Source organism: Ursus arctos, unplaced genomic scaffold, assembly GCF_023065955.2.
Source record: "Ursus arctos isolate Adak ecotype North America unplaced genomic scaffold, UrsArc2.0 scaffold_8, whole genome shotgun sequence".
Lineage (NCBI taxonomy): Eukaryota > Metazoa > Chordata > Mammalia > Carnivora > Ursidae > Ursus > Ursus arctos.
This window is the reverse complement of record NW_026623100.1, coordinates 10,250,151-10,276,814: the sequence shown is the minus strand read 5'-3', so window position 1 is coordinate 10,276,814 and position 26,664 is coordinate 10,250,151. Positions and strand designations below refer to the sequence as shown.

The following is a 26,664-nucleotide window of genomic DNA, read 5'->3' as shown; positions in this document are numbered from 1 at the left end:
CGCAGCCTCAGGATGCTGAGAATATGAGACAAAATGAGAATAGAACCTCTTAGTATCACTCTATAAATATATATATAAATAAAAATATAGATAATATATATAAGTAAAAATATTTTTATATATTAAATATAAACATATACATTTATATATAAAAACACATATATGTTACATATATTTATATATAAAAACACATACATGTTTTATGTATATATATATATATATATATATATATATATATATATATATATATAAAACAACTCATGCACTGCAGATAGAGCAAATCTTTGCAAGCATGGTGTTGAATAGCTATGAGGAAAGCAGTGTTTCTTCACCTTATGAACACACAATACATTCGAAACTGTATTGAGTTTAAGTTGTGTTTTCCCTTAAGGTACTCTGACCCACATCTAGAATGCACGACAATCTCAAGTTCAGTTAATTATACTCTTACCAAAAAATCAAAGTAAAAATGTATGTACGTAAAATATAGCTTTAATTTTTATGTTTTTAGGACTTTTAATAAAGTATAAGGTCACATATTGGAACAAATTTCTTAACTGATTGTTTTAAGCATGGGCACAAAGCTCAAAGTACAGCTGAGCAGAGAACTCTTTTTCTTTAAAGAAAAGTCCAAAGAATCCTCAGAGATATAAGTGATATAGAATTAACTTGTTCCTTAATTCTAAAAATGCTAATCCAGAATCTCTGGCTCCAATTCCTTAAGTTTGAAATAATATGTAATAAAAATACCTCCACTGAGTTCACTTTGTAAAGCATCTTTTGTTTTAATTTTAGAATCCAGTGCAGGAAAGAGGCAAGAAGTAGTGACAGAAGAGCTGGGAAACAGAGGAAAGGGGATGCCAAACCCATGGCAGATCCTTAGGAAAGGGAGGAGGTGGTGCAGACCCAAGGATTCAGGAGGGCAGATGATCTGGGGAACAGGTGGAGGAGCATCGATCCTGGAGAGGCGAGGCCATATATGTGAGATATGGAGTGAAGGAAACGGTGGGAAAGAGAATTCTGCAGAAGAGGAGAGGATGTGTTTAGGAATGGAGCCATGTAGAGAAGTGGGGAAGCCAATCACACAGCTTTCCATGGCGTTGACTTGGGAAGATCAAACAGCTAAGATGTGATGCTCACAGTCATGACTCCTAGAACATTCCACACGTTTTTGCAAGTTTCAAATTACAGCAAACAGCCAACAGTGACTTAGTTCATTCTTTAAAAATTAGAAAAGCTATTTTAACATTCGGAGTGGATTTGGCAAAGCTAAGCCCTCCTTGGGGTGGTTATTCTTCACTGCTATTAAATTAGACTTTGTCAGTTAATGAGGAATTCACCCCCAGACAATGAACAAAGAAAGAAAAGCAAGTGAAACAGAAATGAGGAGTAAATGCATCCATCCCCAGATTTCAATCACTCTCTGTGTGTGCAGCTCTTCTCAGGATGCCGCAGCTTGCGGGTCCTTAATAAAGCCTTCAAGCTCCCCATCATCAAAGGCACAAGTAGTAACCATGTCCTCTCTCATCCCTTTCTGCATTTTGCATTTTCAAAGCTTCAGTCATGTTTTAGCCTTTTATCTTCTAAAAAGTAAACCACACAGCTTTTTGGAGGAACATATTAAATGAACCCAAACAGCATGGATGTTGTGTGGCATGATAATTTATTTAAAACTTTAATCTGTTTTGTTCCCTCATTGGCCAGGACTTGATGTTCCTTTGATTGAGGTCAGCCTCTATTGCAGGCATCTGTTTTTGAAAGCATGAAGTTATACTAAAGGGAGGGGAGAGACGTAATTCGGATTGTTAAGAGAAATGAAGTTCTACATCAGACTTTTACAGAGAATCCTGTGTGCTATCTGGACCCTAAGGCAGCTGAGCTGTTTGTTCTAGAGAGGCCTTTTCTTTTTCTTTTCTTTTGGCTAAGACCACCAGTAATTACTGAATAGAAATGATAAGATCACATACCATTGGTGTATTTTTCTGAGAAACAATACATCAAGCTCAACACAGACTTGGGCTTGGGATAGGTAAGTAGGGAGCACCAGGAACATTGCACACAAACACCACTAAGCTGCCGTAACTTTCATTTATTGGTTCCTTCCATCAGACCAGACAGTACCTGCTAGCAGGTCAGGGGAATGGGACGGATGGCTGCTTGGTCCAAAGATGGGTCATTCTTCTGTCTGCCTCACCTGCTGCTCACTCCCAGCTGTTACATCTAGTGACCTTTACTTGTGGATGTCTTCACAAGAGATTGGGGCCATTTTATGGTGTGTGGCAGTTTATAGCCAACTCAGTGCATTTCAGAGTAAATGCTGGGGCGTCTGTTTTGTGAGCTGGGCTTATATGCAAACTGAAATGGTCCTGAGCCCTTTGAGTGCACCTTCCAGTGTATGGTCTGCAGCTGTATCATCCATATTCCAATTGGTTTCACCCCAGATTACCTAACTAATTTCATAACTGTTTGTGTATTTTGCTTACAAATTTTACAATTCCTTATCAGTATGTTTTAGAACATGGCTGTACTTTCTAAAACGTGTTCATTACAACTTATCTACAACTTTGACGTGAAACTTTATCTTCACTAGCAAGGGAGAATTCCAGGTGGGAAAGCCAATTTCAAACACAGCAAAGACTTTATAACCTACGTTAAAATATAAGATGAAATATATTTTACAAGTGCCAATTTACACAAAACACACTAGCCTTGTTTCTGGTTTTAGGGGAAAATGTTTAGTTTCACCATTAAGTATGATGTTAAGTGTAGATTTTTTTTTCGTTGATCTTCTTAGAGGAAGTACTTCTATTTCTGGATTGCTGAAAATTTTTATCATGGATGCATGTTGGATTCTGCCATCTACTTAAATTTATATATTTCTCTCATTCTGTTAATACAGTAGGTTACATAGATTATTTAAAAATTTTAAATCACCCATACAGTATTGGAATAAACTCCACTTAGTCATGGTTAGTTAACTTTCTTATGTATTGCTAGTTTGGGTTTGCTAATATTTTGTTAAGGACTATGGTATTTAATTTTCTTTTCTTGCAATCTCTTTGTCAGATTTTAGTATTAGGGTTAATGTGTACTCTTAAAAGAAGTTGGAAAGTGTTCTTACTATTTTCTAAAAGCGTTTGTGTAAGATTGGTGTTAATTCTTTTGTAAGTGTTTGATAAAAAGTTCTCAGTCAAATAATTCATGCCTGAAATCTTGTATTGGGAGTTTAAGGTAGATAGATAGATACAGAGATACATAGATACAAATAGATATAATGATTGAGGGTTTTTTATTTCATTCCAATTTTTCAAGAACTTGTCTATTTCATCTGAGCTGATAAATATATTTGTCAAAAGTTGCTCATAATATTCTATTACCTTTTATTGTCTTTAGAAAATCTAGCAATAACCCTTCACTCCTTCATTCTAATATTGGCTATTTGTGTTTTCTTTCTTGATCAGCTTGCAATCAATTTAATCAATTTTATTAATATTTTGAAAGAACAAATTTTTTGGTTTGTTAATTTTTTCTATTTTTTTGCCTGCTCTATAATTTTCACTATAATCATCATTTCCTTTCTTCTGCTTAATTTTGGCTTAATTTGCTTATGTTGTTTCCAGTCTCTTAAGGCATAAATTTATATCATTGATTCTAAGCTTTTCTTTTTTTCCAACATAAGCATTAAAAACCATAAACTTCCCTTTAAGCACTGCTTTAGCTGCATACCACTAATTTGGATATGTTATGTTTTTATTATTACATAATTTGAAATATTTTCTACTTTGCTTTATGATTCTTTCTTTGACCATGGGTTGTTTAGAAGAGCATTGTTTAATTTCCAAATATTTGGGGATTTTCTAGATACTACTGTTTTTGTTTTTTAATTGAATTTCATTGTAGTTAGAGAACATCCTCTGTAAGATTTCAATCTTTAATATATATCAAGGTTTGCTTTATGGCCCAGAATTTGGCCTGTCTTGAGGAAATTTTCATGTGCACTTGCAAAGAATGTCTATTCTGTTGTTTGCTGGAGTATCTATGTCATTTAGGTCAAGGTGTTTGATAGTGTCCTATACAACTGCTAGATCAATACTGTCCAAAAAATAAATGTAATCTGAGGGGCACCTGGATGGCTCAGTCAGTTGTGTCTGCCTTCAGCTCAGGTCATGATCCCAGGGTCTCTGCTCAGCGGGGGGCCTGCTTCTCCCTCTCCCTGTGCCTGCCACTCTGCCTACTTGTGATCTCTCTCTCTCTGTGTCAAATAAATAAATAAAATATTTTTTAAAAAATGTAATCTGAGCCACATATGTAATTTTAAATTTTCTGCGGCCACATTAAATCAAGAAAAAAAAAACAGATGGAATTAATTTTTAAAATATATTTCATCTAATCCCAAATATCTAAATATCATTTTAGCTTGTTATCAGTATAAAATTATTAAAAAGATATTTTACACTCTTGTTTCATACTAAGTCTTTGTAATTCAGTGAGGATTTTACACCACCCAGTACATCTCAATTTAGACTAACCACATTTCAAGAATTCAATAGCTACATGTGAATAGCTGTTGTGTTAACAGCAGAGTTCTAGATTCTCACTGATTGTTTCTTCTAATTATTTTATCAATTGTTGAAAAAAGGATACTATGATTACAGATCTGTCTACTTCTCCCTTTAGTTTTGTCAGTTTTGCCCCACTTATTTTGAAGCTTTGTTATTAGGTACATCCACATTTACAATTTTTATATTTTCCTGATGATTGGCTCCCTTTTCACTATGAAATGTTACTTTTTATCTCTGATAAAGAGAGATGTCTTGATGTCTATTATGACTGATATAGATATAATCACTCCAGCTTCTTTATGATAGGACTATTTGCATAGTATATCTTTCCCCCCATTTGAGTTTCAACTTATATGCATTTTTCTTTTCTTTTCTTTTCTTTTTTAAGATTTTATCTACTTATTTGAAAGAGAGAGACTGAGTGAGAGAGAGAGAGAGAGAGAGCATGAGCAGGGGAAGAGGGAGAAGCAGACTCCCTTGTTGAGCAGGGAGCCTGACAGGGGGCTCCATCACAGGATCCTGGGATCATGACCTGAGCTGAAGGCAGACGCTTAACCAACTGACCCACCCAGGCACCCCTACATGTCTTTCTATTTCAAGTAAATATTTTGTAGATGGCATGTATTTGAGTCCTGCTTTTAAAAATCCAATCTAATAATTCTGTCTTCTAATTATAGTGTTTTGTCCAGTTACATTTAATGTAATTGCTAATGTGGTTGGATTTAGATCTGCCATTTTACATATTTGTTTTATTTGGGTTTTTGTTTGTATTTAATTTTTTTAAACTCTGGGTTTTTTTCTTTTTTTAGATTTTTTATTTATTTATTTGACAGAGATAGACAGCCAGTGAGACAGGGAACACAGCAAGGGGGATGGGAGAGGAAGAAGCAGGCTCCCAGCGGAGGAGCCCGATGTGGGACTCGATTCCAGAATGCCGGGATCATGCCCTGAGCCGAAGGCAGACGCCTAACGACTGCACTACCCAGGCGCCCCATGGGGTTTTTTCTCTCCTTCTTTTTGGTTAATCTTTCTAGCATTTTTTAAATTTTCCTATTGATTTTATTTCTTACATTATTTTTAAATGGATTACAATGCACTTTAACTTATTCCACACTACTCAGAGTTAATACTTCATCATAATAAATATAGAAACATTGCAATAGTATAATTCCATTCACACCCGCATTCATACTGGTGTTATGCCATGTATAGTAACATACATGGTAAACTCTGCAATACAGTGTTGTAAATTTTGCTTTGACCATTCATATATCTTTCAAAGAACTAAAAGAAAAAAAATATTGCCTTATATATTCACCATTTCTGGCAATATTTTTATTCCTATAAATTTGAGTGTCATTTCCCTGGTGTCATTTCCCTTCAGCCTGAAGAAGTTCCTTTAGGATTTATTGAGTACAAGTCAATTTTCTCAGGTTTTGTTTATCTTAAAATGTTTTTTATTTAGTATTTTATCTTATTTTTTGGAAGTTAGTTTTCCTGCACATAGCATCTTGCACTGTTTTTTGTTTGTTTTTTTTTTTTTATACTTCAGCTCTTTAAAGGTGTCATTCAATTGTCTTCTGGCCTCCAGTGTTTCTGGTGTAAAGTCCACAACCTTTAAGTAGTTCTCCTGTATCTGATGTGTCATTTTTCTCTGGTTTCTTCAATATCTGCTTTATCTCTGGATTTCAGCAGATTATTTTATGCCTATTTTGGTTTTCTTTATATTTATGCTATTTGGGATACATTGACTTTCTACAGTCTGTAAGTCAATGTCTTTCACTAACTTTGCTGGGTATATTACATCCATCGTCTCATTGTGCTACTTATATAACATTCAAAATCTCACTTAATTCTCATGACATCAAATGTGATATAAACTATTTTCTCCATTTTTTTATAGAAGAGCAAACTGAGCTCAGAGTGGAGAAGAAACTTGCCCAAGACCAAAGATCTGTTAAGTGATGGAGTAAGATTTTAACCTATATCAGTCTGACTCCAAATTCAGAGGCATTGTTTGGTGCTAGTGAAGTCCAGCATTAAAAATGACTAATTTTGCTTGAGAGATCTGTGAAGGTTTTAAAGAGCTCTTAACCTGAGTATGAGTAAAGAGAGGGAAAAAAAGAGCATTTCTTCTACTTCATCCTCTGTTTCATCTTTCTTTTCTTCCTTTCCTTGTTTCTTTTCCTTCTGATCCACTCCCCCCAACTTAGGGTTGCTTGTTTAGCAAAATAATCTGCTAGAGCATTTCCTTTAGTCTTATTTTTTTTTCTTCCTCTACCTCTTCTTCCTTTAGTATTACCTCTTTTTGGATGGGTCTCAATCTTTATAATAGCCACCTCTCTAGGAGATAGGAGTTCCTTGAAGTTCTATAACTTGTTGTCCATTTAGATGGGAATTCCAGCAGAAGTAAGAAACACCTTTATCTCCACAGCATTCCAAAACCATGTACTACTCTAAAAACGTCCTTGCTATCTGTATATATGTTTACTCTCTAGTCTTTGGATAGTTGATATGCTCTCATTGGTGCAATAAGTTTTGCTACCTAGGCTGGTTTTACCTGGTGGGGGATTATTTTCTGAAGGAGAGCTTACATTAGTTATAACATCTTGCTTAATAACTTCCAGTTTGGGTTGAGGTATGATAAATCAACAAATCATAATAGGTCAATGTTCTCGATGGGAGTGAGGTACAGAAAGTTTCCTAACTGGGGTAGAACTATCACATGATTCCTCTTTTTGTGATGGGGCAAAAGAGTGGCAGGATTCAGGGGGTTGCAATGGTAAATAGTAATGCAAGAGGGAGATTAACAGAATCTCAATAGAGATTGATCTGCTGGCTGGAATGTGTTGTGTTTTCTTAGCTAGATGTAATGTCTATATTGCAAACAGAGCCCTGAGCTTAAGCAAGAAGTTTAGAATTAGTTCAGCACGCATCACGTTTTTCAAAGACAGCTATTCCTCTCAGATAAAGAAAACAAGCCTTTGAAACTAAGGGTGAGGTGAGACTTTAGTAAGAGATGATTTGACAATTCCCATGAAATTGAGTTAAAACCTCACGGGCTGCGGTGCCTGGGTGGTGCAGTCGTTAAGCGTCTGCCTTCAGCTCAGGGCGTGATCCTGGCATTCTGGGATTGAGCCCCACATCAGGCTCCTCTGCTGGGAGCCTGCTTCTTCCTCTCCTACTCCCCCTGCTTGTGTTCCCTCTCTTGCTGGCTGTCTCTCTCTGTCAAATAAATAAATAAAATCTTAAAAAAAAAAAAAACTCATGGGCTTGTTCAGATAACTCATACACATATAACTAAAAGAGCTTTTTGTAGTAGGGATAGTTAGGGAAGGAAGTTAGTGAAGAGTCCTCCTCAGATTGCAGAAGACTTGTTCATATTTAGGTTCATATTTGGGTGTCACAATATCAGAGAAATTTGGCATCCATGGTCTGCTATACCTAGTTAAAACTAGAAATCCTCTCAACTCTCATTTTGTGAGTGGTCTAGGTACATTTAGATAGTCTTTAGTGAGTCAGGAGAGAATGTTTTTATCCCCTGAATAGGCCATGCCCCACACATACTGTGGTTTCACAAAATTGTTAAGTTATTTTTTGAAAGTTTATGTCTCTTTCCTGTTAATTCTGAGAGGAAGTAAATGGAGTCTTTTTTGCAGTCTTCCTTGTTCTCTGAAAAAAATGAAGGAGGCTTCAGTGGACCCCTGGGACATGACTGTCCAGGTATATTGTTGATCTCTGCAGGTCAAGGGAAGAATGTATTGACTTTTCTGATCTAGAGGCACACTGAAAAAGGCAGAGCAAGATCCAATACAGTAAAGCAAGTGGCTTAAGGCAGAAGTGATGAAAGGATATTTGGATTAGGTAAAGTAAGGGATAAAATTTTTGTGGATTGTCTTGAGGTTTTTAAATGTTTTTTTAATTTTTAAATTGAAGTATAGTTGACATATAACATTGTGTAACTTTAAGGTGTACCATGTGTTGATTTGATGCATTTATATATTGTCATATGATTACCTGTTGTATATTGTCATATGATTACCTCTGTAGCATTAGCTAACACCTATGTCATGTCACATAAGTATCAGTGTGTGTGTGTGTGTGTGTGTGTGTGTGGTGGGAACAATAAAGATCTAGAACTCTAAGCAACTTTGAAGTTTATAATACAATATTGTTGATTCTAATCCTTATGCTGCACATTTGTTCTTCAGAATTTACTTTTCTACTGGTTCCTAGTTTGTACCTTTAAACAATGTATCATCAATTCCTCCACCCCTCAGTCTCTGGTAACCATCATGCTACACTCTGTTTTTATGAGTTTGTCTTTTTTAGATTTCACATATAAAAGATAGTATTTGTCTTTCTCTGGCTGGCTTATCTCACTTAGCATGACACCGTCAGGGTCCATCCTTATTGTTGCAAATGGCAGGATTTCCTTTTTTCCCCCTCATGGCTGAATAATATTCCATTATATATACACACCACAACTTCTTTATCTATTCATCTGTTGATAAATATTTAGGTTGTTTCTATATCTTGACTATTGTGACTAATGTTGCAGTGAACACAGGAGTGCATATGTCTTTGATATTCTGCTTTCAGTTCCTTTGGATATATACCCAGAAGTGGGATTTATGGTAGTTTTATTTTTAATTTTTTTTTCTCCTGAGCAGTAGGTCTCAATCATGGGCTTAAAATATTCAGTAAACTGTTTTGGAAACAGGTGCACTGTCAAGACAAGATTGCTACATACCTATTAGAATGGCTCAAATCCATCATAATGGCCAAAAATTGGGAGCCACCAAGACGTCTTCAGCAGGTGATTGAAAAATTGTGGTACATTTAGATAATGCAATATTAGTCACACTTATTCATCATACACACTGTATGATTCTAAGACATTCTGGAAAAGGCAGAACTATTGAGACAGTAAAATGATCAGTGGCTGGGGGAAGATAGGGGGAAGGATGAACAGGATTATTAGGGGCAGTGAAACTATTTTGTATGATACTTTTGTATGATACTCTTCATTTTGTTTGAAACTATTTTGTATGATACTCTAATGATGGACACATGTCCTTATACATTTGTCAAAACCCATAAAACGTATAACACCAAGAATGAACCCCAATATAAACTATGGACTTCGGATGATAATGATGTGTCAATGTAGGTTCATCGATTATAACAAATATACCACTGTGCTGTTGGATATCGATACTAAGGGAGGCTGTGCATGTGTGGGGACAGGGAGTATATGGAAACTCTGGTACTTTTTCTGCTCAGTTTTTTTGTGAATCTAAAACTTAAAAACTAAAATTTTTTAATTAAAAAAATCCTAACAGTTATTTTTGTGGAACTTGACAAGCTAATTGTAAAATTTATATAAAAATGCAAGGAGAAAAACAAGGTTGGAGGACTTGCTTTACCAGGAATCAAGACTCACAATAAAACTATACTAAACTCAGGTAGTTTGTTCTTGGTAGAAATAAGTAAACAAGCAGAAGAGAGACATCAGAAATAGAGATGGTAGTGCAGGGCAGTGAGAGAAAGATGATCTTTTCAATAAGTGTTTTTGAGACAATTTTAGGTATCCACACAGAAAAACATTTAAGTTGGATCTCTAAATCACACCACGCCAAAAATCCAGTGCTTTATAAACCCACATGTGAAATACAAAATAGTAAGGCATTTAGAAGTAATGCAGGAGAATATCTTCATAATCTGATGATGGAAAATATTCCTTAAATGGAGCATGAGAAACATTAAGAATAAGGTAATATTTATATAAGGTACTTAAATAGTCAAAATCATGGAGACAGAAAGCAGAATGGTAATTGCAAATGGTAGGCAGGTCGGGGGGAGGAATGGGGTTATTGTTTAATGAGTATAGATTTTATAAGATGAAGTGAGTTACAGAAATGGGTGGTGGTAACGATTGCACAACATTATAAATGTATTTATACTGAACCACTTAAAAATGGTTACAATGGTAAATTTTGTGTTATGTATTTTACCAAAATTTAAGAATTGAAAAAATCAAAGAAAAAAATTAAGCAGCACAATAAATGCAAAATTTAACAATATGAATTGTAGGGTTTGAATATCCGGTGGGTTTTTTTTTTTTTCTTCATGAAACTTGGAATAAAATATTAATGAAACTTCATTTAAAAAACTTTATAAAAGCCGGGGCGCCTGGGTGGCACAGCGGTTAAGCGTCTGCCTTCGGCTCAGGGCGTGGTCCCGGCGTTGTGGGATCGAGCCCCACATCAGGCTCCTCTGCTATGAGCCTGCTTCTTCCTCTCCCACTCCCCCTGCTTGTGTTCCCTCTCTCGCTGGCTGTCTCTATCTCTGTCAAATAAAATTAAAAAAAAAAAAAACTTTATAAAAGCCAATTAAAATATCACTTTGGGTCCCCCCAAAGAGAATAGATTGATGCATTAGACCACAATAAAATATTTACTTATTTGTTGAAATGTCTTCTCCTGTTCTGTGGCTAGTCTTTTTTGACACTGTTAATAGTTTATTTTGCTAAACAGTTTTGTCATTACACATACTCTTCTGTATGTGTATTATTTCACAATTTAAACAAGTTTTTTTAAAGAGGGGATTTTAGGAGCACCTGGGTGGTGCAATTGGTTAAGTGTCTCAGTTTTGGCTCAGGTTGGGCTTGAAATTTTCTCTCCCTCTCCCTCTGCCCCCTCCCACTTGTGTGTGTGCATGCTCTCTTGCGCACGCTCTCTCTCTCTCTAAAATAAATAAATCTTAAAGAGTGGATTTTAAATTCAATACAAATAAACATCAAAATGGCAACTAAAAAGAAGTAACTGAGATGGGGCGCCTGTGTGGCTCAGTCGTTAAGCATCTGCCTTCAGCTCAGGGCGTGATCCCAGCGTTCTGGGATCGAGCCCTGCATTGGGCTCCCTGCTGCACTAGCAGCCTGCTTCTTCCTCTCCCACTCCCCCTGCTTGTGTTCCCTCTCTCGCTGGCTGTCTCTCTCTCTGTCAAATAAGTAAATAAAATCTTTTGAAGAAGAAGAAAGAAGAAGAAGAAGAAGAAGAAGAAGAAGAAGAAGAAGAAGAAGAAGAAAGGAAGGAAGGAAGGAAGGAAGGAAGGAAGGAAGGAAGGAAGGAAGGAAGGAAGAAAGAAAGAAAGAAAGAAAGAAAGAAAGAAAGAAAGAAGAGGGGGAGAAGGAGGAGGAGGAGGAGGAGGAGGAGGAGGAGGAGGAGGAGGAGGAGGAGGAAGGAAGGAACTGAGAGATAACTCCACTCCCTTTTGTACTCACCAGGTGGACAAACTAAGGGCTGCCTCACAGGCTACACCCAATGGGGCTGGCAAAGAAGAGGATTGCAGTCAGTCATTTACCTTTAGTCTTTTAACTTTCAGAGCTCCCTCTCTCCCAGGAATCCTGTGTCCTTGTGACCCCCCAGCTTGCAAAGCCTCTCATTCTGGGGATGCTGCCACCACAACACCACCAATGATTGCTTAATTATTTCTCAAATACGTTTTCCTTCAGTCTCCGTAATACCAGAGGTTGGTCTTATTAGGGCCATTAGTCATGTATGTTCCTTTAGCATAATGCAGAAGAAGTAAGGGAAGGAAGTGCTTCCATATCTGTGACCTCTAATAATGTTCTCAGAACTGATGCTTAAAGTCCTGTGACGTATTGATTGCCAAGAAAGGAAAGGATGAGAATTTTTTGGTGTTGTTGCTTTCAGAACTATTTATAAAACAATCTTTCTTCATTTTCCAAAGACAGCTTAGTTTTTGGACAATAAAAAGAAGTGACATTGTACACACTCAGATGTAAACAGAGCCATTCATTATCCCTGAAGAGGACACAGACAAAATATATCTATTATCTATCTATCTATCTATCTATCTAAATATATATATAATTCTATATAATACATATTAATCTATATTATATATTTTTATTTTATATATATGTATATATATATATATATGAAGAAAGAAAGAAAATTGAGGATGACTGAAAGAATATTTCATGGAGCCACATTTGAGTTTAACATCTTTAATATTGTTCTCAGTATAAACTGGATAAGTAGACTGGGACAGTTCTATCATATCTAATTAGTAATTCTAATAGATTATGGGAAAGCTTGGCATGGAAGTCATGAGGCATAATGAGGCATGTATTTATTTCCATATTGTTCTTACTATGTTGTTAGGTCATGGAGGTAAGCAAGCAGTGTTGGGGGGTATCCCCAGCCTCCAGCTGTATCTAACCTTTGTGAAGCAGATGCTCTCAGTGCCCTTCCCATATCCCTAGACATTCCAGGATTCTCAGGTGATTTCCAACTGCCAGTATCTGCATCTCTGTGCCTACAATCTCTTTTCCTTGGAACTGCATTAAAGTGTGCTGCCTATTTGCTTGGTAGAGCAGAGAAGCACAGAAGTGACACACCCTCCCCCGGCCCCCAACAGGAAGATCCCTCAATCAATGGCTCTTAAAAGTAGATGTATCAATACCCCACCCCTTATCTCCTGGGTAGAATAATTCTGAACTGTGTGTTTTGTGCCATTTCTTGATGTTTGCTTGGACGATTGAGCTCCAGTTCCCACCACAGTAGCTGGTTTGATAACACACATTTTACTGGCCTTCTTCCCTTGCCTGTATCCCCAAGCCACCTCATACCAGTGTTCCCTGCACCTCTCAAATAAGCTACCTGGACCTGACTCCTTGTCTCAGGGTCTGTTTCTGTGGGAACCAAACTAAGATACCTTAAATGTGGACTCTCCATTAGAACATCTCTTGGTATCCTAGTCATAAAGAGAATACTGGGGGAATCAATTCAGAGTCTAAGTCAGCATGCTATTTCTTGTTTTTCAAATTACTTGGAAATTATCTCACGTCAATGTACTTTATTGCTTTAGTAGTGACATTGAAGGGGCTGGCCATTAGGTGGAGTGCATGCTTGTGGGGGAAAGCCTAGAAGAAATCATTCTTAAGTAAAGTGAACATCTAAAGAACATTCTGGATTGCACGCAAGGATGATAATCAAAATATTTAACAACTGGTACAGTACGGTCCTCAACCAATTATAAGTGATGCTGGACTGTATTCTGCAGGGCTGCCATACTAGCTGACCATTGACTCAGCCCAGTAAAACGCAGGGTCCCTATTCTGCCTGGGTCAAATCTTAAGGCTAGGTTAAGAGGTTGTTGGGCAGAGAAGGTTTACCCGGCTTTCTCCGGGGGCACTCAGAGGTAGGTGGGTTTAATTTTGATTCCTTCTCAGAAAGAAAATTAATGGATAGAAACTTTTATCAAATATTCCCCCCAAAAGCTATAGGCCAACCAGGAGCCATGTCAGCAGGGACTCTAAGGGTTTTATACTCCAACATTATTAATTGTCCTCTTCTGAGCATGGTAGTAAAGCCACAAACTGCACCAGGTTTTTTATTCTGGGGAACGGTCTCTTTTCCATTGTGGTGGTCTGGGCAAGACCAAAAAGCAGAGTATCCAGGGCGTAGGTTTGTATGTGACCAAGATAAGCCCATCAGAGTCCCTCTCCTGGAATTATAAAAGTGAGGCAGAATGATGAAAGGATGGAAGAAAAAGTCTCTGGAGTAACATTTATGCAAAGAGAGAGCTAATTCATTCATGCAGTGGGGATGCTATCAAGCATGGTCCACTGGTTCCTGCTGCACAGAGTTGCCTGGTTTCTCTTCATGTCCTTGATGTTGTTTCTATGAGTCTTTTGATAGCCTTCTCATAATTGCCTTTTATTCCTTAAATTTTCCAGAATTGGTTACTTTTGCTTGCAACTAAAGAACCATAACTCATTCAGGTCCTATATGCTTATCTTCAGCCATGTTTTGTGGGGAGTGGACTCCTTGAACAAGTGTGTGGCAGAAATTACTGAAAATAGAAGAGGCCAGTCCCTGGATCTCCAGCAAACAAGAGGAAGAAGACACAGAAGGTTGGTGTGACCCAGGGACATGGCATATATCACTTTCAGAAGACCAGCTTCACCACAGTCAGCTCTCAGTTACTTGTGAAGCTAGAATTCCATCCCTAGTTTCTCCATTATCCCACAGGTTGACTGACTCATGAATTAAGCGTATCTCAGAATCTAAGCCCTAGTGGCTTGGACAAATACTTGGAAAAGGACAAAGGCTCAGGTCAGGCTCTCTTGTTAACAATTCTGGTAAAACGGGGTCAGCAGGCATTGAAATCATGGAATAAAATAGGGCCTTACTGAAATATGTAGATGTCACTTACCATGATATTCACATTTACTACAAAATAATTATGCATATATGTCTGAACATTTTATGGGAATCATATTATGAACTGGGTGGGTTTCCTTTTCTTTTTCTTTTTTTGAAAGAAAACTGAGAAATGAGTTTTCTGTCATAATTGCAACCATTTCTTTGTGTTGGGTAAAACACATCCATATCAAACTCTCAAAGAAGGGCCATCTGAACACCTGCCAATCTGGCCCACCCATAGAGCTTTGCCTAGAAGCCATGTCTTTTATAGAATTTAGCTCGGGCAAGAAGATCATTGACCATGTCATTGTCTATGTCCGTTGGGGTGACAATGGCATCGGTTCCTGACTTAAATGCCGAGAGACCACCTGAAATGAAACAGAGGTTCAGATTAAAATATTAATTTCAGCAGAAATAAGATATGAGCATTCCCAGGATGTAAGCCCCCTAGGCAAATTTTCCAAGGCAGACAGTCCCAGGTTCTCCTTCCCCCTTCCTCCCCTCCTGAAAGGGTCAACTACCCCAAGAATCTCTGGGAAAATTCCAGATTGTTTTCCCTCTCTCTCCTTTTAAGAGACTTTTGTTTTTCTTGCTGCAAAAGCCATATTTGCTTCTTATGTAGTCCAGGCCTGGCAAAACTTGGTCCCCAGCAAATCTTCAGTCTGAGAATGTTTATAGCATTCTCCCAGTCATTAAAAACTTACACATTAAAAAAAAAAATACTCATTTATTCACTCCCTCATTCAGTCATTCAATAAATGTTTTTATGTACCTACTATGTGCCAGGATGGGTGCCACACAGAGTGCAGAGTGCACAATGGTACCCAAGACATAATTTCTTTTAGGGATATGTGTGGGTATGCGTGTGTGTATGTGTATTTTACCCAAAAACGTTAATCTTCAATAGTTATTTATGTGTTTAACGTAACTGTGCAGACCCCTGGTCCTGATCCCTGACTTCAAGGACCTTGAAATAGAACATAGAAATTGTTTATTCTAAATTAAGGACATTAAAGTGTGGGAGGAGAAAGGTATATGCACACCATGGGTCTATAAGAAGTAGCCTTAATGGGACTTGATGCGATTGAATGTGAAAACAGAAGGAACCAGAGAACCTGAGAACACAATCTGGTTTTCTAGCTGGAATGACTTGATATATTATGCCTTTCACGGAGACAGAAAAACAGAAGAAAGAGCAAGTTTATGGTGGGAGGCTAGTAACTTAATTCAATCTGGATAACGCTGAGTTTGAGGAGGTCTGTGATCAGCCAAGCAGAGATCTCCACTTAGATATGGTACCTAAGCCCTGATGTCACTGAGAATGCTCAGAGTAAACATTTGTTCAAACAAAGAAAGTGGTTAAGTTTGTTGCATCAGGAAAAAAAATCTATCAGAGGAAGGCAAACATTCTTTTTTTGCAGTAGTTTTTGCATTAACTCTCAAGGCATCACTCAGTGGCTCAGTAACCGATGAGAGATGCAGTAGAAACACCAACATCTGGCAGAAAGGGAAATGGAAGCTGGGAAGGAAGACCACTCAAAGTAACTCAGTGGTTCGGAGAGCACTAGTGCAGCCTTTTGGCAGCTCCTCCCAGGCCCACTGCTGACCCCATGGGAACACTCCCAGGGAGGCCCAGGGCACATCTGGCCTGCAGGGGTCTCGCTCACTGCTGTTTTCAACAAAGCACCACAAACATGGCCTACCTTTGAGGTGTTGAGCCACACTCCACGTGGGGAATTTTTTCTGGATTGCCTTAATTTTGTCTGCTAGAATCCCAACAGCCTGCAAAAGGTGTTCTTTGCTGTCCCACGTACCAATAGGGTGATGAATTTTTTTATCCAGCTAGGAAAAATCAGATAATAATGTCAGCATCTGGATAAAGCAACACATTTTTCTACTATTCCCAATTTCTCTTCCTTGTGTTCAAGTGCACAGCCACTGGCTTCGGCCCCCTTCATTTATCTCCATAGAATCAATTCTACCTTCTCTCACAGAAAAGAGAGTCAGAGAAACAAAGTATGGTTTGGGAGATGTGGATGTGGCATAGTTTTTGTTAAACTCTCAAATATAAATAAATATGTGAAAAAGTTGTTTCAAAACAAATAATTAGCACTCAATGACTAGACATTTGCAGTCAAAAATAAAAATGTGTTTCTAATTGGGACAGTTTGAAGCTTGGGTCTCTACAGACAGTTTAAAATAAAGACTGGTTGCAAACATCCAGATAATTTGGATCCCCTTCCTCCAATTTGCCTAAAGAACCATTTGATTCAAGTAGAGTCTAATTATAGTGTTTCATCTCCATGGATAAAATTCACTACTTTATGAAGCCCAAATGGACACCTCTAATAGTGCCCTTTATAAAATTTTCTCAATTTAAGTGCATTGCATATTATTAATTGCAAATTGTAGTTACAAAACTCATAAAATGTTTTTTCCAAAGATACCCAAAAACTGATAAATCTGGAATGAAATACCAAAGACGTGTTATAGAAATACAGAAGTACAAATTATGCTGAAATACCAGGGTTTCTTGAAGCCTGGAAGTACTACAAATGGACATCCAGTTTGGGTTGAGCTTCCATAAGGAAGGGCAAAGTGGGGCCAACTGAAAGTTTCCTGCCAAGTACCTGCATCAAGCCAAATTTAAGTCCCCTGTGGTCCCAGCCATCTTGCAGGACAGTTCCACCGTGGCTTTCTCTGGAGATGATGGCTGCGATGAGAGCAGGGTCCACACAATATCTCAGCCCAACTTCTTTGATCAGAATCTGGTAAGTTTTTAAGGCCCTCAAATCCATCTCAGCAAACATTTCAGAACCACGGATCCCTAAGTCAATAGAAAATAAACTGTTTACTCCAGAAGAGAACCCTTTTTCAAAGTTTAATAACTCAGTCACAGCCCCCAACCAGAGCCCACAGCTTGGGACAACTATTCTAGGACATCTTTTTTTTTTTTTTATCTCTAATTGCATAAACCCAGAAAGGTCCACAACCCCAGGCAGTACCACTTCTGCTCTCTTTCTTGTTCTTCTTTTACCTGCCACATTGGTGCCTTGGGAAGACTCTTGGACTAGAAGTCAGCCAACCTAAATTTGAGGCTTGTTCTGCTACTACCTAGCTCCAGGCCCATGAGAAGTCTCTTCTTGCTGAGCCTCAGTTTTCAGATCTATAAATTGGGGAGGTAGGATTAGATTGACCTTGTAGTTGTTTCCAGCGCTGACCTTCTAATATTGGGATAACATGAAGAAGACTTGGGAACAGGATTACAAAAGAGAGGATGTACAAAGAGCAAGAGGCTTGCTTAAAATGCTCATGCTGTAACATGAAGTAAACACAACAACAAACAAAAAAACAAAGGCAGAATTTAATATTTTATGTAAGCAATCATTTAATTATGTAGAAATAAACACATTTGGATAAGGTTTGGAAAGAATAGGGGGAAAATGAAAAGAAGAAATTTGTTAGGTTGGTCAGGATTCTGTTTTCTTCTAATTTTTAATTTTGATCTTATTGCTATAACAGCATTTATACCTTTTCAAAATTAAGCTACTTCCTAAAAAAGAATATGAAAATGATGAAAGGGGGAAAGCCAAATGTTCGCTTTGCTTTTCACTTACCACAGTTCATCAACCTGGTTATATCACAGGCGGCACCAGAGGTCTCCATGGTCATGATGTCACCATAGCAGCCATGGTACAGGCGGGGATGCAGGTGAGGGTTCATTGAGTGAGTGAAAGGGTACGAGCCCCTAGAAGTGCCTGGGGGAGAGAATGGTAATTCTCATGAAACCTGTGAGAAATATTGCTCGAGTTGCTATAATGAGCATTACTAAACCAAGGTGAATGCTCACAAGATGAAGCCATAGACTTACTGTTTTCCAATTCCCTCCCCAAGCCCCCTATGATAGCTCATCAGACAAAATAGAACAGAAGATTCTCCCGTCCCACTTTACTCCAACCTTAAAAAAAAATTTTTTTTAAGTAGTCTCCACACCCAACGTGGGGCTTAAACTCATGACCTGGAGATCAAGAGTAACATGCTCTACTGGCTGAGCCAGCCAGGTGCCCCCCAAAAATTTTCAATGAAGTACTTAATTCTAAACATTGTACAAAGTATTATGAAAATCAATTTTTATAGGTCTCAAAAACATTTGCTGCAATCTCTTTTTTTTAATTTTATTTATTTATTTGAGAGAGAGACAGCCAGCGAGAGAGAGAACACAGGCAGAGGGAGTGGGAGAGGGAGAAGCAGGCTCCCAGTGAAGGAGCCTGATGTGGGGCTCGATCCCAGAACACCGGGATCACACCCTGAGCCGAAGGCAGATGCTTAACAACTGAGCCACCCAGGCGCCCCCATTTGCTGCAATCTTGATCAAAATTAAAATTGACTCTAGATTTTTAAGCAGGAACTTTGAGAGAAATTTTGATACTTCTTACACAAATACTTCTGGGGATGTAAACATCTGGATTAACAATTGCCTTCATTTAAGAAAATAAGAAAGAACAGTACCAATACTACTTAAGATAAAAAAAGAAGGGTACCATTAACTTAAAATATCCATTTTATATCATGTTTCTGTGAAGTTAGTTTCTATCTAAGTATAATTAGTAAAATTGGAAATAAGATTCAATTACCATAAAAACTTAAGTTAAATCCTGTTCTTTTTTTTTTTATTTTGTCATTATTGTCATTATGAAATGACTTACTGTCCAAGTCTATTAACTAAAGGAGATAAAGAACTTTTCTGTAAGTTGAAAAGTTCATTCTCATAGTTCCTAGGACTGTTGACTTATATCTTAAGACTACAAATACTTGTTATAAGAAATTATATTTGTTAAAACATTTGATATAAAAAACTATGTTGTTTCACTTAATGTTGTAAATGGTGTTTTGCAATAAAGAGATGGATTTTACCCATTCACTATAGGTCTAGTTCTGATTAACTTGACAGTATAAAGAGACTCTCTTAGAATTAGGCACACAACCAGTGGAACTATTCCTTATAAATACATATTTTAAAAGGAAAATAAAGCAACTCTAAAGAGTAACTTCTTTAAAAAGCAAAACTCATCAAAACAAATAAAAATACAGGCACAATCTACTCCCAACTACGAACAAGAAAAAAAAAAGATATTGTAAATGCATCAGAAAGTCAGACAGTGAAACTATCAAGTAAACTCAGAATTCTTAGAAAGCCTATTTAGATGATAAAACCAATAGAAACCAGCAAAACCATTAAGCTTCTCTAAGCAGCGTGGACTTCCATGTGATGCAAAGAGCATGGCATTGGCAGTCTCCATGGCCCTCAATAGAACCTTGTGCCTACAATATGTGTAGGAAATACGCACGAGTAAATGAATGGATGGATTTCCATGACACAGATCATATGTAAGATAGAGGTGTAGAAGCTGTGAGTGAGGATGCAGACTGACAACATATACCCAGAATCTGACCACTTTTCAGCAACTATCAGGGTCCGAACTACCACCATTGCTCATCTGATTATTGTAACACCCTCCTCCCTTGCAATCTATTCCCCAGAAGCCAGACTGGTTCGTGGAAACATGCATGGGATCATATCAGTCTTCTCTCTTAACCTTCCAGCGGCTTTCCAATCATTCATTTGTGGCCTTCAAGCCCTACCTGATCTGGCCTCTGCTCACTTTCTGACTTCTCCCTTGCCTCACTCTTCTCTAGTCACATTCTTCTCCTTGCTTATCCTTCAACATCAAGGGCAGGTTCCTGCCTCAGGCCTTTATATTTACAGATCCTTTTGCATAGAATGCTATTTCTCCAGGTAGCTACATGATTTGCTGCCTCACTGCCTTCAGGACTCTGTTCAAATACCACGCTATCATCAAAAGATATGAATAAACAGTTCATAAACAAAAAAAGGAAAGAATCCTTTAATGTATAAAAAGGTCCTCAACCACACTCAAAAAAGAATGCCATATTAAAACATCACTGAAACACTATTTTTTACCTATTTAATTGGCAAGAAACCAGAAGTTTGACAATGTATTCTGACAAGAAGGCTGGGGGGGAATAGGCAGTCTTACACATTCCTGTGGAAGGAGATTTTGCAATAGGTCATTGTTTCAGCACTGTTTATAACAGCAAAGGTCTTGGAACAATGCAAGTGTCATTCATATAGGGACTGAGTAAGCTAAGCCACTTCCACACAACAGATTACTATGCAGCTGTAAAAAGGAAAGAGGAAGAACTCTATATGATTCTATAACATTATCTCCAGGTATAGATTAATATTTATAGAATTGTATTCTTTGGGGCACCTGGGTGACTCAGTCATTAAGCATCTGCCTTCGGCTCAGGGTGTGATCCCAGAGTCCTGGGATGGAGCCCCGCATCGGGCTCCTCTGCTGGGAGCCTGCTTCTTCCTCTCCCACTCCCCCTGCCTGTGTTCCCTCTCTCACTGGCTGTCTCTCTCCATCTCTCCATTTTAAATAAATAAAATCTTAAAAAAAAAAAAGAATTGTATTCTTTGTTTGAAAAAGGGAGAAAATATGAGTGTGAGTGTGTGTGTGTGTGTGTGTGTGTGTGTGTGTGATTTCCTTATATATTCAAAAGAGACAATGCAAGGATGAACCAAAAACTAATAAAAATTGCTAGTTATGGGGCAAAGTAAGAAGAAATAAAAGAGACAGGAATAGAGGCTAGACTTCTCTAAATGTACCTTTTTATAGTTTTTATTTTCAAGCCATGTAAATGTTTCTATAATTTAAAAAAATTAAATCAAATAGAAAAAAATTCCTAAAAAGTGAAAGACAAATCTAAATTCACATCAAATTGAAAATTTAATTAACACATAGAGGAGGATTATTTCTAGTTCCTTAAAAACAAGTCAATGTAAGTATATACCACTAATGAAATACACCCTGTGAATGTAAAGAATCATAAGAAAATCTTAAACTATATGCACAGGATCATTGTTGGTTGGTAATACTGCCATAGTTATTTTGAAACTATTATATATAAATAAGTAATCATGTTAATGTTATTAGGAGCCAGGATTTTTAGTAAATCCTTCGTATTCATAAATATTAATATGAAATATCAGTATGAATGCATAATTATTTTTCTTTAAAATATATATATATACTTTCTAAGTTCTTTCCACTGAAAAGACCGGGAAGGAATAACACCTCCTAGCAATGGAGCACCCCTGGTACTCATATTGTGGTCTCTAAATATTATTTCCCACTCGGAGGAACCAGTGCTCCTCAGAAAAAAGTCTCATTCCTGGTCTGGGGTGGGAAATGTTTAAGGTGAGCCAGGAACATCTTCTTGTGCCAGAGCTGGTCCTTATATATTTTAGACACATACTAAAACATTTACAGGTAAAATGTTTTGATGTTTTGGGTTGCTTTACAATATTCTAACCTCCCCCCCCCCAAAAAAATGCAGAGTTGAGGGATAGATAAAATAAGAATAGCAAAGCGTTGAAAACCATAGATGCTTGATGATGGTACATGGGAGTTAATTATACTATTCCCACCCCCATTTTATGTGTTTGAAACATTCTACAACAAATTTTTTAAATTACCTTATTAAAGAGCCTTTTTTTCTACTTTTATTAAAAAGGCAACACACTCATGCCTCATTTCTTATCATTCATTACCTTACATTATTTTATTTAAATCACCTAGTACCACCTGACATGTCTTCCTTCCTTCCTTCTTTTATTTCTTCCTCTCTTTTTTTTCTGTCTATTCCTCTCACTAGAACATTTTTTCCCTTTGCTGTTTCCTCCTCAGCACCTAGAACAGTGCCTGGCACAAAGTGGACATTAGATAAATATTTGTGAATGGATAATGAATGGATGGATGGATGGATGGATGGATGGATGGATGAGAAGTAAAGAAATTATCTAGATTATCTGGATCAAGTGTCCATATGTCAAAAGTTTCAATTTGGGACACCTGGGTGGCTCAGTCAGTTAAGCATCTGCCTTTGGCTCAGGTCATAATCCCAGGGTCCTGGGATTGAGTCCCGAATTAGGTTTCTTGCTTGGCAAGGAACCTCCTTCTTCTGTTGCCTGCTCCCCCTCCTTGTGCTCTCTCTCACACACAAATAAATCAACAAAATCTTTAAAAAAGAAAGTTTCAAGTTCTTTCTACTGGAGAGCTGGCCTTTGCTATGCTCAATGTGTGGCCCACAAACCACAGGTGTCAAAGTGATCTGGATGCCTATTAAAAATGCGTATTCTGAGCTCTTCATACTAGGTCTATTGAACCAGAGTCTTTAGATATAAGGTATAAGTTAACCAGGATTCCCAGCAGACTCATGCATACCTAAGTTTGATTTAAGGGGGTTAGAATATGACCATGGACTTTACACTACTTGTGTTGACATCATAAACATCAGGCCCTTCTTAATTATAGTCACCTTTCAGTTAAACATAGCTAGTAGAGTAGCTCATAATTAGTCTACTGGCTATATAACGCTGCTCCCACCTGGAAATTAAAGAAGGAATAAAAATTTAAACTATGTTCCCCTGTTTTGACCAAATAAATAACTGGAAATTATTACTTTTCTGTAGCCTCACTTTTTCAAATTTAGAATTAAACATTTTAGAAACACTTTCTTCTCAATCTTCACTCTATTCATAAAGACAGCTTGAACATTGTTTACAATGGCTTTTTATTTTTCCTAAGCCAAATTTTCCATCTTTTCTTATTCAAAGTCCCTCACCACCTCACCAGCCTACCTTTCTAGCCTTCCCCCCAGAAATCCTCACTTCTGGTCTCTTTACGGTACTCCCAATACTTTTCGTGCATTTCTGCCTCCCTATATTAAAGGCATTCTTCCCGTTCAGCAGGCTCTTTTCTTCTCTTATCAGATAACACCAGACATTCTTCAAGTATCACATCCTCCAAGAAAGCCTTTCTGGTCTCAACATCCTGACTAGATATGAAATCTTTATCCTAAACTCCTCCCAGACTAGTGTCTTTTTCTGTCTATATTCATTTAATTCTTATTTGCTGCCTGGTATTAATAATTTTATCTTCATATGTCTTGCCTCCCAAGGCACTGTTCCATAAATCCCACTGACAGTGCCTTTACCTGCTTGGCAAGCAGAATACACTGTTAATTATAGATGTAAGGAGTTGCTTAATGGCCAGGCTGATTAGAAGGAGAGCCCACCCCTCCATTACATGTAATCATTGCTTTTTCTGATTCATTACTATGCTACATGTTTTTGTGGACACCCTGCAAAAGACAGTAAATGTCAATCAATGACTTACCAATGAGGGCAATAAGTCCCCAAAACAGGATAGAGGATTGCATGGTTGTGAACCTTATCCTACAGCACCTAGTATGAGTTGAAAGAAATACTGGTTAATTTTAAAACTTGAAAGTTTCCTGAAGGAAATTTGTTTTAATTAAAAGAAAATTTAGAATCATTTCCAGTGTAATACCTTTTTGCCAGTTCCAAGATATTATTCTCATAGGCTCAGTATGATGGTTCATTGGATCACTCTTTTTCCTAAGTATAATCTCCCAACTCATTTTAATCCAATTTCATATTGACATGAGCCTACAAATAATCTGAAATATGTTAGGCCCACACACACACTCCCATCCTGTCTCCAGGCTTGCTCGCATCATAATTTTGTTCCCATTCTTCTACTATAGTGTCCTTGGAAAACCAAATGAAGCCACTGAGAGGAACATCAGAGCTCATGACTCAGAAGAGGTTTGCTGTGCTCCCTACCTTCCTCCATCAACTCTGTTTCTGGTTTCATTCAAAGGACAGCTTTAGTGTTCTACAAGATACAAGAAGGTGAGCACTAACCTGGTTTCTGACCTTGCAGAGAAAGTCTCTCCTCTCGGTTTAGGAAAGTCCCCCGTCTTCAGCACTACCCTGCACGCCAGGCTTTAAACAAAGCAGTGGCCTTTGTCCTAAAAGACAAGTTAAACAATTTGAGAACCCATTAGTTGGTAGATCTAGGATTACCTGGCTTCAATCCAAGCAAACTTCAGTGTGGCTCTGCCAATGTGGAGGTGGTTCTAAACACCAGCATGTAGACTCACCTGCCTCTTCGTACCTTCATCCTGTGCCACTGATTGTTGGAGGAGCTTTATATATGGTTTAAAACCCTCTCTTTAAATCACTGACCTCATTAGACCTGATTATAATAACACTTTGTACTTAGGTGGCCCTTTTAATAAAGAGATATCAAAGCATTTATTAACCACTATTAATTAATTGATCTAATGAACCCCCAAGTTATATTGGAGGCATATATTTGGTGGATAGTTTCTGGGTATCTAAAATTGAGCTAGGTCAACAGCTTCTAAATTTGAGAACAAGAAACAGATAATTAGCATTAAAAAAGATAAATAAACAGGAAATACTAGCAGCTCTCATTCCTGGATTGGTTGTTTGCCTGAAGGCCGAGCCTCCTGCTCTTTGTTCCTCATTCCATTGTCACATGGTCCACATACCAATATGTCACATGGCTCCTTGCTCCAATTCTACTCTGACAAACAGAGCCAAGAGTGGCTGCCTGCTCTGGGAGATCAGTACAAAGCCAGAGAGTAGCAACATGAGTGCTAGTTTCCCAAAATATCTGAGGAAATGGGGAAAAAAAGACTTGGCCAGGGATGAAAATTTTTTCAAGGATGTAGTATCTTTCTTCACACTTATGTCCAAAGGAAGAGATAAAGCACATTGTGCAGCCCTGGGAATAGGAAATGGAAGGGACGTTCTTGAAACAGGCAAAGCACATTTTCCAAAGGGGAGGAAGTCTGACACAGGTCCTTCCACAAGTATGAGAAGTGTCTAAGACTGTACACAATCCTTCCATAAATCCACCAGGTGAACACAGGTGTGAGAGAGACTGAGCAAGAGATAGTGAAGACGAAGGCCCTGAGTCAAATAACTTGCCAGGCTCCCTGGCAATGAATAAACCACAACTTCTAGGAGATCATGCCCTCACGAAGCTGATCTCTGCAGCACCTCATTGCATTCACTTCCCTGCCTGACTTCCTGTTTGTAGAATAGACTTCCCTTTAAGTGGCCTCCAGCCTTCCATTCCAGGGAAGAAGGGCAGGGATATTCTGAACCAATGATGATTCCTGCCTTGACTATCATGAAAATGATTCATGGCAGGGGCCGGCTCTACCACCACCATCAATGCTTCCAGTCAAGGCCACTCTGTAATAAGGGGTTTTGCATGGGTCCAGCTCCTCCAACATGGCCCTTAGGAACAGATGGGTCATCCCCAGTGACAATGGCAACATTGCACTGACGTGCTCATGACACACCCCCTCCCAGTGCAGGACAAGGTGGGAGAAAGAGGAAAGGAAGAGGGAATAGAGGAAGAATGAAAAGTTATGTAAAAGATTCTAGATAGGGGGCGCCTGGGTGGCACAGCGGTTAAGCGTCTGTCTTCAGCTCAGGGCGTGATCCCCGCGTTATGGGATCGAGCCCCACATCAGGCTCTTCCCCTATGAGCCTGCTTCTTCCTCTCCCACTCCCCCTGCTTGTGTTCCCTCTCTTGCTGGCTGTCTCTATCTCTGTCAAATAAATAAATAAAATCTTAAAAAAAAAAAAAAGATTCTAGATAGAAGCTGAAGCTGTCTCTAGGTGCTCCTAGAGAACAAAAGTAAAAACAAAACATTGAAAGTACTGTTAAACGTGAAGCCTATTTTATTCCTCTCCCTGTTCCCATATAGTGGGGCTACAAGCCTTTCTAGGTATGAAGCTCTTAATGTCCAGGCCCTCTGCAATTTAAGTAAATGCTTTCAAACTGATGTGGATTATTACGCTTTGTCCAAATTGTGGGAATACAAATAAACATTTATTTGACACCCATCATACATCAGGTTCCTGTGTA

At 38.0% G+C, this 26,664-nt stretch overlaps 1 protein-coding gene and 1 long non-coding RNA gene across 2 annotated transcripts in view; one reads left to right on the top strand and one right to left on the bottom strand.

Moving 5' to 3' along the window:
• The window catches only part of LOC113246955 (uncharacterized), a 46,593-nt gene that overhangs the window by 3,032 nt on the left and 16,897 nt on the right, over positions 1-26,664 (top strand). Inside the window, exons 2-3 of the long non-coding RNA XR_003313110.3 lie at positions 14,398-14,508; positions 24,458-24,605. This is a non-coding gene — a long non-coding RNA (uncharacterized LOC113246955). The remainder of the gene's footprint in view (positions 1-14,397; positions 14,509-24,457; positions 24,606-26,664) is intronic.
• LYG2 (lysozyme g2) lies at positions 12,582-25,242 on the bottom strand. The gene is made up of 7 exons (XM_044378657.3): positions 24,857-25,242; positions 24,618-24,724; positions 24,067-24,134; positions 18,418-18,558; positions 17,431-17,627; positions 16,504-16,642; positions 12,582-15,168 (listed from the first exon to the last, which is right to left on the bottom strand). The coding sequence occupies exons 3-7, from the start codon at positions 24,107-24,109 to the stop codon at positions 15,050-15,052; spliced, it is 639 nt and encodes a 212-aa protein (XP_044234592.1). The 5' UTR covers positions 24,110-24,134; positions 24,618-24,724; positions 24,857-25,242; the 3' UTR covers positions 12,582-15,049.